General features: G+C 35.6%; 1 protein-coding gene across 3 annotated transcripts in view; it reads left to right on the plus strand.

Annotated features, from left to right (window-relative positions):
* Positions 1-16,499, plus strand: part of Sin1 (SAPK-interacting protein 1) — a 316,670-nt gene that overhangs the window by 176,112 nt on the left and 124,059 nt on the right. For all 3 annotated transcript variants that reach the window (XM_090397180.1, XM_090397182.1, XM_090397181.1), the window contains one exon: positions 5,402-5,768. In XM_090397180.1, the coding sequence (XP_090253306.1) occupies positions 5,417-5,768 (352 nt within the window). In that variant the 5' untranslated portion in view covers positions 5,402-5,416. The remainder of the gene's footprint in view (positions 1-5,401; positions 5,769-16,499) is intronic.

The following is a 16,499-nucleotide window of genomic DNA, read 5'->3' on the forward strand; positions in this document are numbered from 1 at the left end:
TTTGTCATATTTTGTCACATTTTGTTACATTTATGGATAACTGTAGTATTTATTAGTATAGTTCTTTCAACTTCATATAGAACTTTACTTTTGTTTTTTTAAGAAATGTAGTACAAGGTAAGGTACTACATTTAACCTGCAGTTTATCTCAAGCAAACTCTATCCTTTAGAGCGGTATTTCCCAATGTTTTTTGGATCATGCCCCACCTCAATGCCTCAAAGATTTTGATGTCCCCCCCCTCACCGACAATGGTGAGTGTTTTGAGTATATCTGTGATGAGGTGACGAATGCAACATTATTTTCTAATTTCCCCCCTGTGGGGTGTATGCTCCACGTTGAGAAACACTGCTTTAGAGTGTTTGATATGATGATATCCTCATAAGATGTGTTGTTAATAAGGTATTAACAGTAATCCGTTGGTATAAGCACCCATAAGGTATTTGTTTGGGACATGGTGAAACAAGAAAAGGTTATTACTACAAATAAAAAGATAGGACCTCCCTATTTTTTTTTAATATGTGTGTGTGTGGAATTATAAGGTGGGTGATTATTGAAATCTCTGTTGTCAGCTAGCATTGATACATTGAGTTGATGAGCTGTGCAGAAAAAATGTTGACCGTGCAGTGGGAATTCATAATGTAGCATCTGACACAAGCAATGTATAACTGCATACCAAGAGTTAAACAAATAAATAAAATAGGAGTGAAATGGGTGAACAGCGAAATCTGTCAAGCAGTGTTGTAAACAATGTTAAGGAGGAAGTACAAGACAGTTGGTCGCAATCAGCTATATAAAAGTATGGGCTAGGAAGATGACAAGCATGGTAAAGAAAGAACAGTACAGTATGAGAGAAGATTGGCCAGTCAGTCCAAGCAAAATTTCAGGGAATTCTTCTGCTATGTGATAGGTTGACACTGGTGAACAGTAATAGTAGCAGAGTTACTATTGCAAAGGATGTAGTGGAATTATGTAATGAGGAGCACTTCACTGGTGTATATGTTGCTCTGTACACAGTAAGGAGGCAAGTATCAGTAGAATGAAAGGTGAAATAATCAGAGGTGTATTATTATTATATGGGCAACTCAATAGAGTTCTTATAGTCTTTGAGGGAGGCTCTAAATATCATGTTAAGCACTATCTAATATTTGCACAGTATCTATCATACTTTGCTTTGATCTCATTCACATCTGCAACAGGCTTTGGCAACCTCTTCCACTTATTCATTACTCTCCAAGCAAAAAATTCTAGTCCTCATGCCCCTGCTAACTACATTTTTACTCAATTTCTAAGAATGGCCCCTAGTTCTCTCACCACCAGACCTGTTAAGAAAAATTTCCTATGTATTAATCTTATAAAAACCCGTAGTAATTTGTATGTCTCAATCATATAATTCCTTTTTCTCCTGTCAACCAATTTCTGTAACCCACAAATCTTCAACCTGTCCTCCTGAGGTTCATTCCACAGACCTGCTATCATCTCGGTCACTCACCTCTGGATCCTCTCTACCTTCTCGTCATCCCCCAAGACACCCAGGTGACCAGATCTGTGCACAATAGTCAGGATGGGGGTCTTATCAAGGCTGTATAAAGAGGTATAATAACCTTTTTGTCTCTGTTCGTCAGAGTATTCTTCAGTAACCAAGCAATCAGATGAGCTGGTTTACCACTTTTGCAATATGCTCTCTAAACTTTAACTCCCTATCCACTAACACCTCCAAATCCCTGGCTTCATCAATTTCCTAGAGTGCAGTTCCATCATTATGGTACACAGCTGGTAATCTTTTCATCACAAAAATGCATAACCTTACACTTTGTCACATTAAATTGACATCCATTCTCCTTTCCCTTTATCAAACTCAGCTGTCATTGTATTATAAAACGTGAACAAGTTACTGAGGCACAACCTGACCTTCACAAAATCATGTTGTTCCATACAGTATCCCATTTCTGTCTATCCATTCGTGTATTTTGCTCTTGACCAACTTCTCCAATTCCTTGACTATGACTCCTAATATTGGTTGGTAATCCAACACTACATCAGTCTTGGATCTTCCTTTATGCAATAGAACTGTTTTCCCCTCTTTCTGTCCCCTTTGGGCTAACCCAGAGCCAAGATTTAGATTAAACAATGTAGTAAACAGCACTGTCAATTCCCTAGCGCCGTCTCGTAAAACTCAAGCTGGTATACCATCTAATCCCATAGCTGTATTCACATTAAGGTTCTGTAATATGCCGTGCACCTCTAGTTCATTTACCTCAGTTTCCATGCAAGCCTTGTTACTGCAATATCTCTACCTAACTCTTGCAAAGTGTTCACTTAATGATTCTACTATTTTGTCTGATTCAGTTTCTCCTTGCCATCGGCATTCATTAAAATTATTCTTTCATAATTATTCTCCATTTTACTTGTAATATACTGAAAGAACTATTTAGGATTATCTTTAGCTCATACTGTTAATTTTCTTTCATACTCTGCTTTTGCCTTTCTTACTACTAGCTAATCTTCTGGGCTGTGCTTTGTACTGCTCATTTACCTGCTGGTCATGTTTCTCTTTGAATTCCCTTTGCAGTTTTGTGTGTGTGTGTGTGTGTGCATGTGTGGCTCAGGCATTTAACTCCCACTTGATTTATTATCCTGACTCTAGGTATGCAGTCTGCTGTTACCTCCCTGAAATACTCCTTTACCACTTTCCATGCACTATCAACATCCAGCCCTTTAAGTTTCACATGCTATGGCACTGATCCATGCAATCTCTGGTCATACTTATCAGCCCTGTAATTCCACAAATATACCCCCCCCCCTTCTTAACTGAAAATTCCACACATTTAGTCCACCTCCCAGGTCAAGACCATATGATTCACTCTCACCAATTAGCAGCAATGTGGTCATATTAGTTACAGACAAATTCTCTGATGCATAGGTCCACTTTCTTATTCAGTGTTTTTTTTTTTTTTAAGTTCTAAATTCGTTTGCATTTTAGCAATTAGCTCTTTTGTAGAGGTGCCCTTGTTTATTTATATATACATGTGTGTACATGAATGCTGCAGTCATACAACATGCTAGGTTCCAGATGATTATTGTATAGTGAATCAGTACTTTTTTTTTTTTCACTTGTAGATGCATTTAATGTTTAATGTTTTTAAGCAGTCATATATATATATATATATATATAAATATATATGCATAAGTGATGTTAATAAAACATTTATTTACATGAGATCATTTTTGCAAATGAAAAGGTTATTTTGAATAGTTGGCTTAAAGGAACACCAACCAGTTTGGTCATCAATCTATGCATTAAAAGTTTTTCTGTTTCAGCAATGAGATTGTTACATTTATGGATAACTGTAGTATTTATTAGTATAGTTCTTTTAACTTCACTTAGAACTTTACTTTTGTTTTTTAAGAAATGTAGTGCAAGGTAAGTTTAACCTGTAGCCTATCTCAGTGTTTGATACACCATTGCCACTAAATTTAATAATTTTAATCATAGTATGTAATGTAATAGGATTACGCATCTTCTTATTTTCACCAGAAGCAACAGCACCCTTAATTTGAATGTGGTGGGAATTTGAGTAGTGGTTGATGAGGGTGATGTAGATGTCTTGCAGAATGATTTGAATAAGTTTGTGGTGTGAGTGGCGGATGGTGGTTGTTAGTTTAATGTTATGGGGTGTAAGGTGGTGCATTTTGGAATGAAAGGGTGTATATACTTCACATCGTATTGATGAGATGGGGATCTGGTGGGGGTGATGATGAATAGAGGTTTTAAGTTCAGAGGACATGTTGCAGAGGTTGGTGGGATAGCTCAGAGGATTGCTTGGATATTGGGAGCACATTGATGGGTAGGGGCATGGAAGTTGTTGTTCCTCTTTCTAGGGCCATAATTCAGCCACATGTCGATTGCTGTGCATGGATTTGGTCATCTGCATTTCTAGGGGAACTGGGAAATGAGGGAGTGGATTCAGAGATGACCAAGATCGTGACAGGTCTGTGGAATGGGGAGAAAACAAGGGGTCACACTTGGAAATTGTCTAAGAGTGTGATTGGTAGGGGTATGCAGACTAGGTTCTTTGCTTGGAGAGCAGTGAATAAGTGGAATGGATTGTCAGAAGTTGTGAGTGTCCCAACAGTGAATAAGTTTCAGGATATATATGATAGGTATTGTGCCAATGGATAATGTGGGTCTCCCATGGTAAGGCTATTGACTCCATGTGGTACCCGAATTATTCCTTAGTAGCTGCATAAATTCCATTTCCTTCCTTGTCTTTCCTCCTTTAAATTGATGATGTTCCCATAGTTGAATTCTCCCTCCCCCTGATAATAATTACTTGCTGTTCTCTACTCATTGAGCTCATTTGTCAGTGCATACTATCCCTATCATTCTTTACATTCCATGGTCTATAGAAGCAACGAACTGTATATTTTGTTGTCTTACACTGGATGGCCTCAAATGTGCTATTTTCACACCTGCAGATGAACTCCTACTCTGTTTGGTTGCATTTCATTGGCTATCATCAGTAATACTCTTCCCCCAATTTTTTTTCTGGAAGACAGATCACCACATATTTTTAGGGAACATGCAAAACAGCTAGTCGATGTTCTTGCTAACCATGCTCTTACTCAATTTCCAAGGACATCTACTTGTTCTGTCCCCTCTAGTCAAGCACTGAAAAACTTTCTCTGCATCAGTGCTATAAAACTCTTTTACTATCTTATGCATTTCTGCCATATCTTCTCTCTTCTGTCTGTCATCCTCTTCACAAACCCTTGATCTGTCATCATAAGGAGCAATTTACAGACCACTTCCTATCTTAGTCGCTTGCCTCTGGATCCCTTCTAGTGCCTTCTCATCCCCAAGAAAATGCAGGTGACCAGAGGTAGGCACAGTAATCCAAATATGGCATTATGAAAGCTATATAAAGAGGAATAATAACTTTCTTATATCAGTTTGTCAGTGTATTCTTTACTAACCAAGTAATCCTATGAGCTACTTTTGCCATATTTGCAGTATGTATGTATGCCTTCACAAATTTATCTCCCTATATACCAACACACCCAATTCTCTAGCCTCATCTGTTTCTGGAATAACGTTTCATCAGTGTGGTATGTAGCTTGTAATCTTTTCATCTCAAAATCAATAACTTTACACTTTTCTACATTATACTGGCATCCATTATCCTTTGCACATCCTGTTGGCCTATTTAAATCATTCTGAAAAACATGTGCATCATTTTGATTAACTCTTGCACTACCCAGTTTTGCATAATCAACAAACAACATAAAACAATTGCAATTTATTATTTTTGCTATATCTGTTTTTATTATTAAATTGCCACCTGATTTGTTGACTGTTCCTAATAAGGATTTTTTTTTTTTTTTTTTTTGTTGTTGTTTCAGCAAGTTTCCTGTGAAATGGCATTTATAGATAGGAATTTCTTACTCTCCCACATCAGACATTCATTTATTACTTGTGATGACACTGGCATGTGTGAAATGGTTATGTTGAATGAGGTAGTCAAACCAGTATGGGATGAGAATGAAGACTTAGATAGCCCAGAAATGCAGGTACTAGATTATCAAACTTCGGAGTTAGAATCAGAATTTATGGAAGCTGGTCAGTCTTATGATATTGCTTCAGAGCTAATTGGTGCTCATCGACGCCGATCTAACACTGCACATAGACTTGAAAGATTAAAGGAAGAAAGAAAAAATCAAGCAAAAATAAAAAACATACAGTGGAAGGAAAATTGTGTTTCCTTAAAAGGTAAGGTTTAGTGTTTTATGTAAACATTTTCTAATATAAATTATTCAATATTTTTTATTTTATTGTTTAAATCTGTATTTTACTTATTATTTAGATTTTAATGTCAAAAATATCACTTTAAAATAATATTTTTGAAGTGATTTATTAGTATTCAAAGAAAGGATATGAAAAAAAAACTCAAATTATTATTATGTGTGTGTGTTTATATATATATATATATATATATATATATATATATTGAATGGGTGTATGTACATCTGGTGCAGCAGGTCAAATTCTTACTGTTCTAGTAGTTTTAAACACTTAGAAAGTGAAGCAAGGTGAGCTCTGAGACAATAGCATCTAGAGGCTGTGATTGGTTATTTGTCGACCAATCCAATTGAACTTTGTCATGAGTTGCTGTTTTTGTTTGTTAAGTTTCATCTGTTTTGCGTGCATGAAGTGTGAACTGACATGATAGGCAAGATTTATTATAATTTTCAAGAAATTTATAACTTTTTTGCCTGTATTTACAATGGGAAAAGTATTGTAATCGAAGGAGGTAAGCCTCATTCTCCTATTCCAAATTTTACACCTTTGAGTAATTCAAATATGCCAAAATATAACATTCTCCTTCGTTATTGTTTTCTATACAATATCTTAAAACAAACACATTGTCCCCCCACTCTGTGCAGATTTGGTTACAGTTAATTGATAAATTAAAGTATTCAAAGTTATCCTACAATTAATTGCATTAGACCAATTAAGATGAGCACTGATGTGCTATACACTCTTAAAACTTTCATACATTGATAAAAATTCAATCATATGGTCAAATTGACGTGAATCTTGTAATGCAGGTTGTATAAGCCACCCAACCGAAATGGAAATGCGATGCCACTGATATATATTAATTAAAGAAATTTAATGACTAGAAGCCGAGAGATACCAAAATAGAAAAACTATTTATTATTTGAATGCACGGCTAATTTTGCCATCTTAGAAGACTTCGTTGGGTGCATAACATAAAAAGAGAAATATAAAAATATACGTTATAAGAGAACAACAGCTATAAATTAACTTGCTGACATTTAAATGTATTCTGGATACCATAATAGACAAAATAGAGCAGTAAGGCAGGATGTAGCTTGTTTCCAGTCCTTTTGAATGTTGAAAGTTTATTTTTCACTTGGTTAGAGTATAATAAAATTAGTTTGATCCTTTATCCAAGTGTGAGCAAACAAAGTTTGCGCCTGAAAGTATCTTCAAGACTGGGGTAAGGTGGTACAACACCAGGGCAACTCGTTGCAAAGGTGGAGCAAGATACCAACACTCCTATCTCAGTGTCTCCTATAATGCAAAACACATCTCCTTGCGGATATGTCTAATGTTATGCATTAAGGGAAGGGCCACTACCCAGGTCGAAACTAGTCTGGGTAGTGGCCCTTCCCTTAATGCATAACATTAGACATATCCGCAAGGAGATGTGTTTTGCATTATAGGAGATACTGAGATAGGAGTGTTGGTATCTTGCTCCACCTTTGCAACGAGTTGCCCTGGTGTTGTACCACCTTACCCCAGTCTTGAAGATACTTTCAGGTGCAAACTTTGTTTGCTCACACTTGGATAAAGGATCAAACTAATTTTATTATAAGTCCTTTTGAATATATATATATATATTCATGAGATATTAAAAGAATGGCAAGCTGCAAATAACAGAGGAATTTAGTTAGAACCAAATTACCAACTCAATTGCTAATACAGAAAATGAACTATAATTAGCTCTTTACAACTTTGGCATGATTGATTCATATATGGAATAAAATGTCTTCTGAAAAAAAACAGAAGTTATGGCATTTAAAGGAAGTGAAGCAAAATTGGACTGAATAATAAACCAGTTGAACATGTTAATAATTTTAACTTGTCTGTAATATAAGCTGCATTGAAGAAACAGATCCAAAACAAAATTTATAAATTTATCAAAATTATATTTATTGGTGTATAGAGGTAGATGCTGGACTAAGAGAGAGACACCCTGGTTCTCCAGGTTGAGGGTTTTGCATAAGGCTGGTTACCTTACCAAGTTAAAAAAAAAAAATCTTTACAACTCAGATTCTTCAACTGGAAATTTCATCAGCCAGAAACAATGAAAAATGACCAAGAAAGGATAAAGGTCAACGACTAGGAATCTTGGACATTTTAAAAGCAGCCATGTGGAAGGTACAAAACATTACAACAAAGGAATTAGAATTAACAAAACAACTAAAAATATTAATATAGCCGTGATAACAGAAACAAAAAAAGAAATTAAAGGGAACAAAAGATATAGATAATTTTACTGTTATATAAGTAGACCAAATATCAGATCTTCTAGTGGAGTGTCCATTTTAGTTGATAATAAATGGAAAAATAGAATACGAAAGTACCATTTTGGAAATGATTGAATTATAATAGTTAAATTAAAAATGAATAGAAACTACTTAAATATCATAGGAGTATGATAATTAAGTAGCTTCTATTTGTTTTTAGGAGATAGAAAAGAGGACTCTGAACAACTTTTTTTTTGTAGTTACTCATAAAATTGTTTAGAGTCCTCTTTTCTAAATAAATTGTTAAATAAATGTAATAAAAATAACTATATATTAATAGCAGGAGATCTTAATGCTGCAGTTGGAAATAATCCAATCCCGAATGTGATAGGATCGTATGGAGAAATTTTCATGAATAACAATGATCAAGAACTATTAGACATCGGTATTTCAATAATTTTAAAATAACTACACAGTCTTCCCATAAATACTGTTACAACTTCCATGCACTGCCCAGAGAATTGTGTTAGCCTGGTTTTGTTAGTGGCACTGTGTGCAGCCAACGTTTGCATGTTTATCAGTACAGAGAAAGTTGTCTAGTATAGAAAAGAATTACATGTGCTTTATAGATTTTGAAAAGGCCATTGACCGAGTTCCCAGACACTTAATATGGCAAACATTAAAGAAAAACAGGATAACTTAATAGCAGCATTACAAAAGCCTCTACAAAAGTAATAGAAATTGTAAGAACCTGTAATAATAGATCAAAAGAATTCGAAACAAATGTAGGAGTGAAGCAAGGCTGTATCCTCAGCCCTCTTCTTTTCATTACAGTAATGGATAAAATTTTAAAGGTATGCCAAAGAAAAACAAAAAAGTTCCACCTAGGATACAGGAAATTGAAAGAAACCAGGATTTCACACATGGCTTTTGCAGATGATCAGTGGCAAATTCTCCATGCTTGCTGTGCAAGCTCATTAATTGAGAAAAGTAATATTTATTTGTTAATAAATGCATGCATTTATAAGCATTCCATTTAGGCTTTTATTTTTGTAGACAGAAGACGTTTTAAGCTTGTGCGGCAATAATTGAGCTTTGCGTTGTATATTGAAGGCCGAAGCTAGTCAAACCACCTTGGCTTGCTCGGTTGTGGAAGCATCCAGGTCCTCGCTTCAGCACTGTGATTTCATGCGCATGCATAGCCATTTCCGCTCCCTCCACGGCATCTCACCCTATTGCTTAAACACGGGCCATATGCAGTCAAAGTAGCTCTAGCCAGTGAGCTTCAGCCAGCCTTTATAAGTGTGCGTGTTGGTTGGGAAAATTAAGTTACAACCAACTTTTTATGACGATGTTATTGACCAGTTCATAAAGAAGAACTGTAGGGTAGAATTTGCATTCAAGTAGCTAAATTGAAAAAGATATATCATTTGTAAAATAAATGTTGTATTTGTATGATTAAATGTACATAAATTTCTAAATACAGGTAACCCTCGTATAACGCAGTACTTATACAACACAGTTTCGATATCACTTGGTCTAAAATTGTAGTAACCCTTGTTGAACGCGGTAGTTATACAACACGGTTCTGATAAAAACACGTTCTACAAATTGTAGTAACCCTTTATCATTTCATATGTTTTTCACAGCGCGACTTAAAAATCAAATTTTATCTTCGTTAAATTTGTGTCTGCCAGTATCCCGCATGTAATTATAAATAGCAAATTTATATTAGGGGAAATACCCTTTAGCATGCATGTACCTCAATTGTTTACCGTATAAAACGTTTATTGTTGAAAATTGTCCTCGTTTCTGCCAGGAAAGTGCATTAAAAATCATAAGTGTGTTCATCTCAAGCTGAGCACTTTATTTTCTGGTGAGTTACATACAATATGTAATGCTTGCTTTTTTCTGTAAAAAATTATTTTTATAGTAATGGCCACAAAGTGCAACGAAAGGGAAAAAACAACATTGAAAACATAATTAATTTCCTTAAGAATAATTTAAGTAATAATTAATTTCTCTCGAAGAAAAAATATTAAAAATCTTGGATAGGTTGAAAAATGGAGAAAAACCAGGAGTTTTTGCAGGGACTTTGAATTTAAATGAATTAACAATTCGAACAATCAAACAAAATGAACATAAAATTCGAGAAAGTGTTTATTGCTGGGTCAACGATAAGTGCAAAGTGCATTGCTCGTGTATGCGATATTCTAATGGAAAAATGGAGAAATCTCTAATGATTTCGATAGAAGATTGCACCTCAAAAGAAAATTCCTATGGATGGAAATCTTATTAAACAAAAAACTCTCAAAGTTTATAAACATTTATAGTGCAGACCAGGTGTTCAGTGCAGATGAATCCAGGTTATATTGGAAAAAAGTGCAAAAACACACCTATATTTCGAAAAATGAAAGATCAGCTCCTGGATTCAAAGTTTCCAAAGATAGAATTACTCTACTGTTTTGTAGTAATGCATCAGGTGATTACATGACAAAACCAGTGTTTATTATCCAATCCTCAAATCCTCGTGCTATGAAAGATTAAAATATGCACCATTTTATTTTGCCTAAAACATTTATGCATTATGCAATGAAGTTTTTAAGTACAATTTGTAATTTTTATACTTTTATTCTATGTATTTGTTTCATGTTTTCTTAACTTACACGAATCACCTGAATTAAATAAAAATATATTTTTTGTTGGATGTGAAAAGAAGGAGTAGCCAAAGTATTCAACACAAAATACGAGGCTAATCTTCTTGAATGGCAGTCACTCTCAAGTAGAGTAATGTGGGCAAATATGAGAATGGGGAACTGGACAATGAGACTTATTTGTGCCTACGGACCCACAGAAGGTTCTACTAAGGTAGAAGTGGAGGAATTTTTTGTCTTCAGAGAAAGCAACTGACACAATGAAAAAAGAAAAGTTGGTCCTTGTGGGGGATCTAAATAGCAGAGTAGGAAATGATTGTCAGACATACAAAAATATTTTGGGAAAATTTGGAGAAAAGAGCAAAGCTAAGAATAATGGCAAATACCCATTGGATTTCTGCTCAAGACATGGACTGGTTATTACTAACACCATGTTCCAACATAAAAATGTGCACAAATTCACATGGAGAGAAGAGGCAAGGAATAAGAAAAGTCTCATTGGCTATGTTATTGTTAATAGTGATGTTTTCTCCCTGGTGCAGGACACCAGAGTGTACAGAGGATTTGAAATTGGAAGTGATCACTATTTAGTCTTGAGTAGAATAAAATTGAATTTCATATTGAAAAGAATAACATGTAAGAAAGTTTTAAAGCGAATAAAAGTTGAGCAGCTCTCAGATGTGAACTGTAGACTAAAATACACAAAGATTATTGAAGGAAAAATGAAAGAGTTTGAGAACAGGAATCAAACCTTGGAGATTCAGTGGCAAACTCTGAAGAAAACATTGATTGATTCTGCCAGAGAGGCATGTGGTGAGGTTGTCTGCAACGATAAAAAAATCAGAACTCCCTGGTGGACACAGGAAGTTAAAGAGGCAGTGAAGGAAAAGAAGAAAGCATATCAAAAGATCCTGTCAAATAAGTCAGCTTGTGCTCTTAGAGAATACAGAGACAAATGCAAGAATGCTAAACACTGTGTAAAACTAGCTAAACAAAAGTCATGGGAGGACTTTAGCAAGAATATAGAAAATAAATATCAAGAAGGTGGCAAAATATTCTGGAGGTTGTTGAAGAAGCTTAGGAATGGAGGAAAGATTGCTGTAAAAGGAGTTAGAGATGATAAAGGTGACATGAAAATGGTAGAAAAAAATATCCTTCAAGTATGGAGTAATTACTTTGAAAAACTGCTAAATGAAACAAGCAGTGATGACAGCACAGTGGTAAAAAACACTGAGCAGGCATGCAGTCAAGAATACATATCCATACTTGAAGTAGAAAAAGCCATCAATGGCTTGAAATGTGGAAAGGCAGCAGGGGTAGATGATATTCGACCAGAAATGCTGAAGTAATAAGTATAAAAGTCTTACAGTGGCTGCACTGCATAGTTCAGAAAGCCTGGACAGAAGGACGAATTCCTGATGATTGGAGTAGAGCTCTCATAGTACCCATATATAAAAAGGGAAATAAAACTGAATGTGAGAATTACAGAGGTATTTCCCTACTGAGTGTTCCTGGTAAGATCTATGCAAATATACTTGCGAAACGGTTGAGAAGAATTGTGGAAGAAAAACTTGGTGAAGAACAAGCTGGATTCAGGCCAAATAGAGGCTGTCAGGTCTTCACTTTACGACAAATAGTCGAGAAAGCATGGGAATATAACAGAGATCTGTATTTAAGTTTTGTCGATTTGGAAAAGGCATATGACAAGGTGCCAAGAGAGAAGCTATTCAATACGCTACAGTTATATGGTGTTAATGGGGCATTATATCAAGCAATACTTAGTCTTTATTTGAGTTGTAAGTCAGAAGTTAGAATTGAAGGAAGTACAGGAAGATGGTTTAATGTTAAATCTGGTATGAGACAGGGATGTATAATATCCCCTCTGTTATTCATTATCTATATGGATCGCATTATGAAGGAAAGTGGTATTAAACATGATATCAAGATTGGACATGTTAATGTCAGCTCTTTGCTTTATGCGGATGATGTTATACTTCTAAATAAATCCGCTACAAGTCTGCAAGATTCTCTGACTAAATTGAATAGCTGTTGTAATAGATATGGTATGAAAGTCAGCAATAAAAAGACAAAGACAATGAAAATAGGCAGAATCATTGAAAATGTCAACTGTGTTGTGAATTGAGAACCTGTGGAACAAGTGAAACATTTCAGCTACTTTAGGCACGATTTTTACTGAAGATGGTAAATTAAATATAGAAATAGACAACAGAATCAGCAAATCTGGTATGGTAGGAAGTCAATTGAATAAATTCATATGGAATAAGAGAGAAATTAGTCAGAACACCAAATTAGCTGTATACAAGACAGTGTTCAAACCAGTTTTAACTTATGGATCTGAGAGCTGGGTCTGAAGTAAAACACTTGACCAAAGACTAGAGACGGCAAATATGAGAGTCCTGAGAAAGATTATAGGCGTGAACAGATGGCATCAATGGCAATATCATATTAAAAGCGAGGATATTAGGAAAGAACTTGACATCGTCAATATCCAGGATTGTGTTAGCAGAGCTAATCTCAGGTGGTATGGTCACTTAAACAGAATGGGCGAAGAAAGATTAGCAAAACAAGTGTTCTCTGCCAGGTTGGCAGGAAAACGACCCAGAGGAAGACCAAGATATAGGTGGATTGATACGGTACAAAGTGCCTTAGACGATAGAAATATAAGATCTGATTATGTTGGAGTCTTTACAAGTAACATGCTGATTTGGAGGAAAATTATAGATAGGAAGTTAGTAATGATGTAATTTTTTTTCATGTAGTACTATCATATCCTGTACATCCCCTGAGGGTACATGGCAGGAATTTGATGATGATGATATATGATTGTTTATATAATTAAAAAAAAAAAAACATTTCCGAACATAACTCTACTTTTTCTATGTGATCTGAGACTTGCATAACACGATTTATATAATGCGCCATTTCTGCGGAGCCTAACATCTGCGTTATACGAGAGTTACCTGTACATAGTTTTAAATGGTCAGTAATTCATTAGTCTGCTAATCAGACTTCAATCACACCTCTCATTCCCTGAATGATAACAAGAACAAGCTTGAATTTCCAGCATTCGTCCTTGCAGATGATGTAGTGATTCTAGCAAATACAGCTAAAGATTTGGATTTGCAGTTACAACATCAACATTTGGTATGAAGAAACAAAGAAACGAAATATGACCTTAAATATAAATAAAACTAAAACAGTGATCATATCTAGAAACTAGTCAAAACACATAATAAAAATAGAGAACCATCAACTGGAACAAGTTCGCTCCTTTAAATACTTGGGATCATATATACAAGAAGATAGTAGACTAGACACAGAAATTAACTACACTACAACTGGGGGAACAAAGCTATTCTATGCAATAAAAGCCCACTCCTAGATAAGAAAAAAGTTAACCAGAATACCAAAATGGCAGTGTACTGTTCAGTGTTTTTACCAACATTAACATACAGTTGTGAGTCTTGGTGTTTAACAACAGGAAACACAAATAAACTACAAACAATTGAAATGAAATATCTTAGGAAAGTGGCACAAAAAACAAGACTAGACCGAAATTAAACTATAAGAGTCGGCCTTCAAGTTGCACCTCTGAACCAATTCATAACACAAACCCCAATGGGTAGGTCGGACATCTTAATCGAATGGAGAAGGAAGAATAACAAAAACTGTATATGAAAGCTAGAAAATAGGAAAAAGAAACATAGGCAGGCCCAGGAAAGGTTGACAAAAGGAAATTAAAGAAAAACTGGAAAAGAAGGGAATTAACTGGAAAGAAGCAAAAGAGCAAGCCTTGGGCAGGATGACATGGAAATCTCTTTGGCAAAATCTCAATGCTTAAAAGCATAAGAGATCATAGACAAAGAAGAGAGAAAGTTGTCTAGCTGTACAGTTTAACATGTAGTGGGGAAATTATGAAAATTGTGTAGCTGTAATAGTACTTCACTGTTATTTCATAGATACAGAGCTTTGGAAATATGGCGGAGGAAATGTGAGATGGTCACTTAAGGGTCAGACTCAAATAACTGAGAGGAGACCTCCACATTGGCGTTCGGGAATGCAGAAAACTGACTGGAGCTTCTGACCTAATGTCCAGTCCTCACCTTCAAATGGTGCACCCTATTAGTAGGTATCATCTAGGTACTGAATGAATGAGGATGGACTGGCAAATTGGGACTTAGCCAACTAAATTGTGCTCTCTTGGCTTCAACCAAAAATACACATAATGGTACAAGAAATTTCTTTCCAGCTGGGGCATCGCCTGGTTAAACAAGGCCCCTGCTGTTTTTGTACCAGGGAACCAGGGCCAACAGTGAAAAGTGAGCTACTTGAACAAGCTCAACGCAACACTTTGAAGATAGGAACCATCAATATAAGGACTATTAATGGAAAGGAAATCGAACTTGTAGAAGAATTGTAAAAGTGCCATGTTGATATAAACAAAAACAGGTGAGATCTTACTAAATAATAAGTGTAGGATGTTCATTTTCAGGCAATAATGATCAAGGAAAGGAAGGAGTAGCTATAGCATTCAACACCAAACATGAAGATAAACTTCTTGATTGGAAGGCACTTTCAAATAGAGTTATTATTATTACACCCTACATGGAGTCTGCAGACTCATCATGAGAGGTTCATTCAACTGACAATATATTTGTCATATAGAATCTTAAAATCCTTAACACTCCTTGTATTAACAACACATTCAGGTAATGCGGTCCATTCACTGACAATTCTCGTGTAAGAAATCTAATCCTCACACCCCTCTTCACCAAGCTTTTACATAACTTCCAGGGATGACCTCTGGTTCTTTCCCCTCTCATCTTCTACTCTTTTTATAATCCCCTCTGGATTAATCTGATAAAATCCTATCACTAACTTAAATGTCTCTATCATATCACCTCTCTTCCTTCTATCCACCAAAGTCTGAAATCCACATTTTTTTCAACTTCTCTCCATAGCCAGCATTCCTAAGTCCCCTATATTGTCTTAGTCACATGACTCTGGACCTCTCTCCAATGTCTCCACATCACATTGAAAACCAAGTGACCAGATCTGAGTAAAATAGTCCAAGTGTGGCCTGACCAGTGCCTTATGCAACCACTTCCTTATCCCTACATGTTAGAGTACTTTTTATCATAGCAGCACTATGATGTGCAGCCTTTGCAACACTAGCAATATGCCCTCTAAACTTCAGTCAACTCTCAACCATCACTCCCAAATCTCTAATCTCATCCATTTCCTGCAGTATGGCACTGTTGATATTGTACACAGCCTTATATTTCTTCACTCCAAAATGCAACACCTTGCACTTATTGATATTAAAACTACAATCCCCACTCTTTTGTCCAAGTAAAAAGTCTATTCAGATCTTCCTGAAGGGAATTAACATCAGCAGTGCTACTTATAATTCTTCCCAACTTTGCATCATCAGCAAACAACTGAAGATCCCCAGTCAGTCCACATGATATATCATTTGCAAACAAGTTAAACAGCAGTGTCCCAAGAACAGAACCCTGGGGCACACCACTGGTTACTCTCCTTTTTTGAGACACTGCTCCATCATACACAACCTGCTGGTATCATTCAGAGGGCCAATTTCTGATCCATCTAACCAATATACTATCTATTCCCATTGTCTGCAGTTTGTACATCAATTTATCATCTGGCAATCTATCAAATGCTTTTGCGAAGTCTAAGAATATCACTGTATATGATTCTCCCTTATCTAGCATACTTGTCACCTTGTCATAAAATGCAAGTAAATT

Source organism: Typopeltis vanoorti, chromosome 8, assembly GCF_054136105.1.
Source record: "Typopeltis vanoorti isolate ZY-2024b chromosome 8, IOZ_Tvanoo_1.0, whole genome shotgun sequence".
Classification (NCBI taxonomy): domain Eukaryota; kingdom Metazoa; phylum Arthropoda; class Arachnida; order Uropygi; family Thelyphonidae; genus Typopeltis; species Typopeltis vanoorti.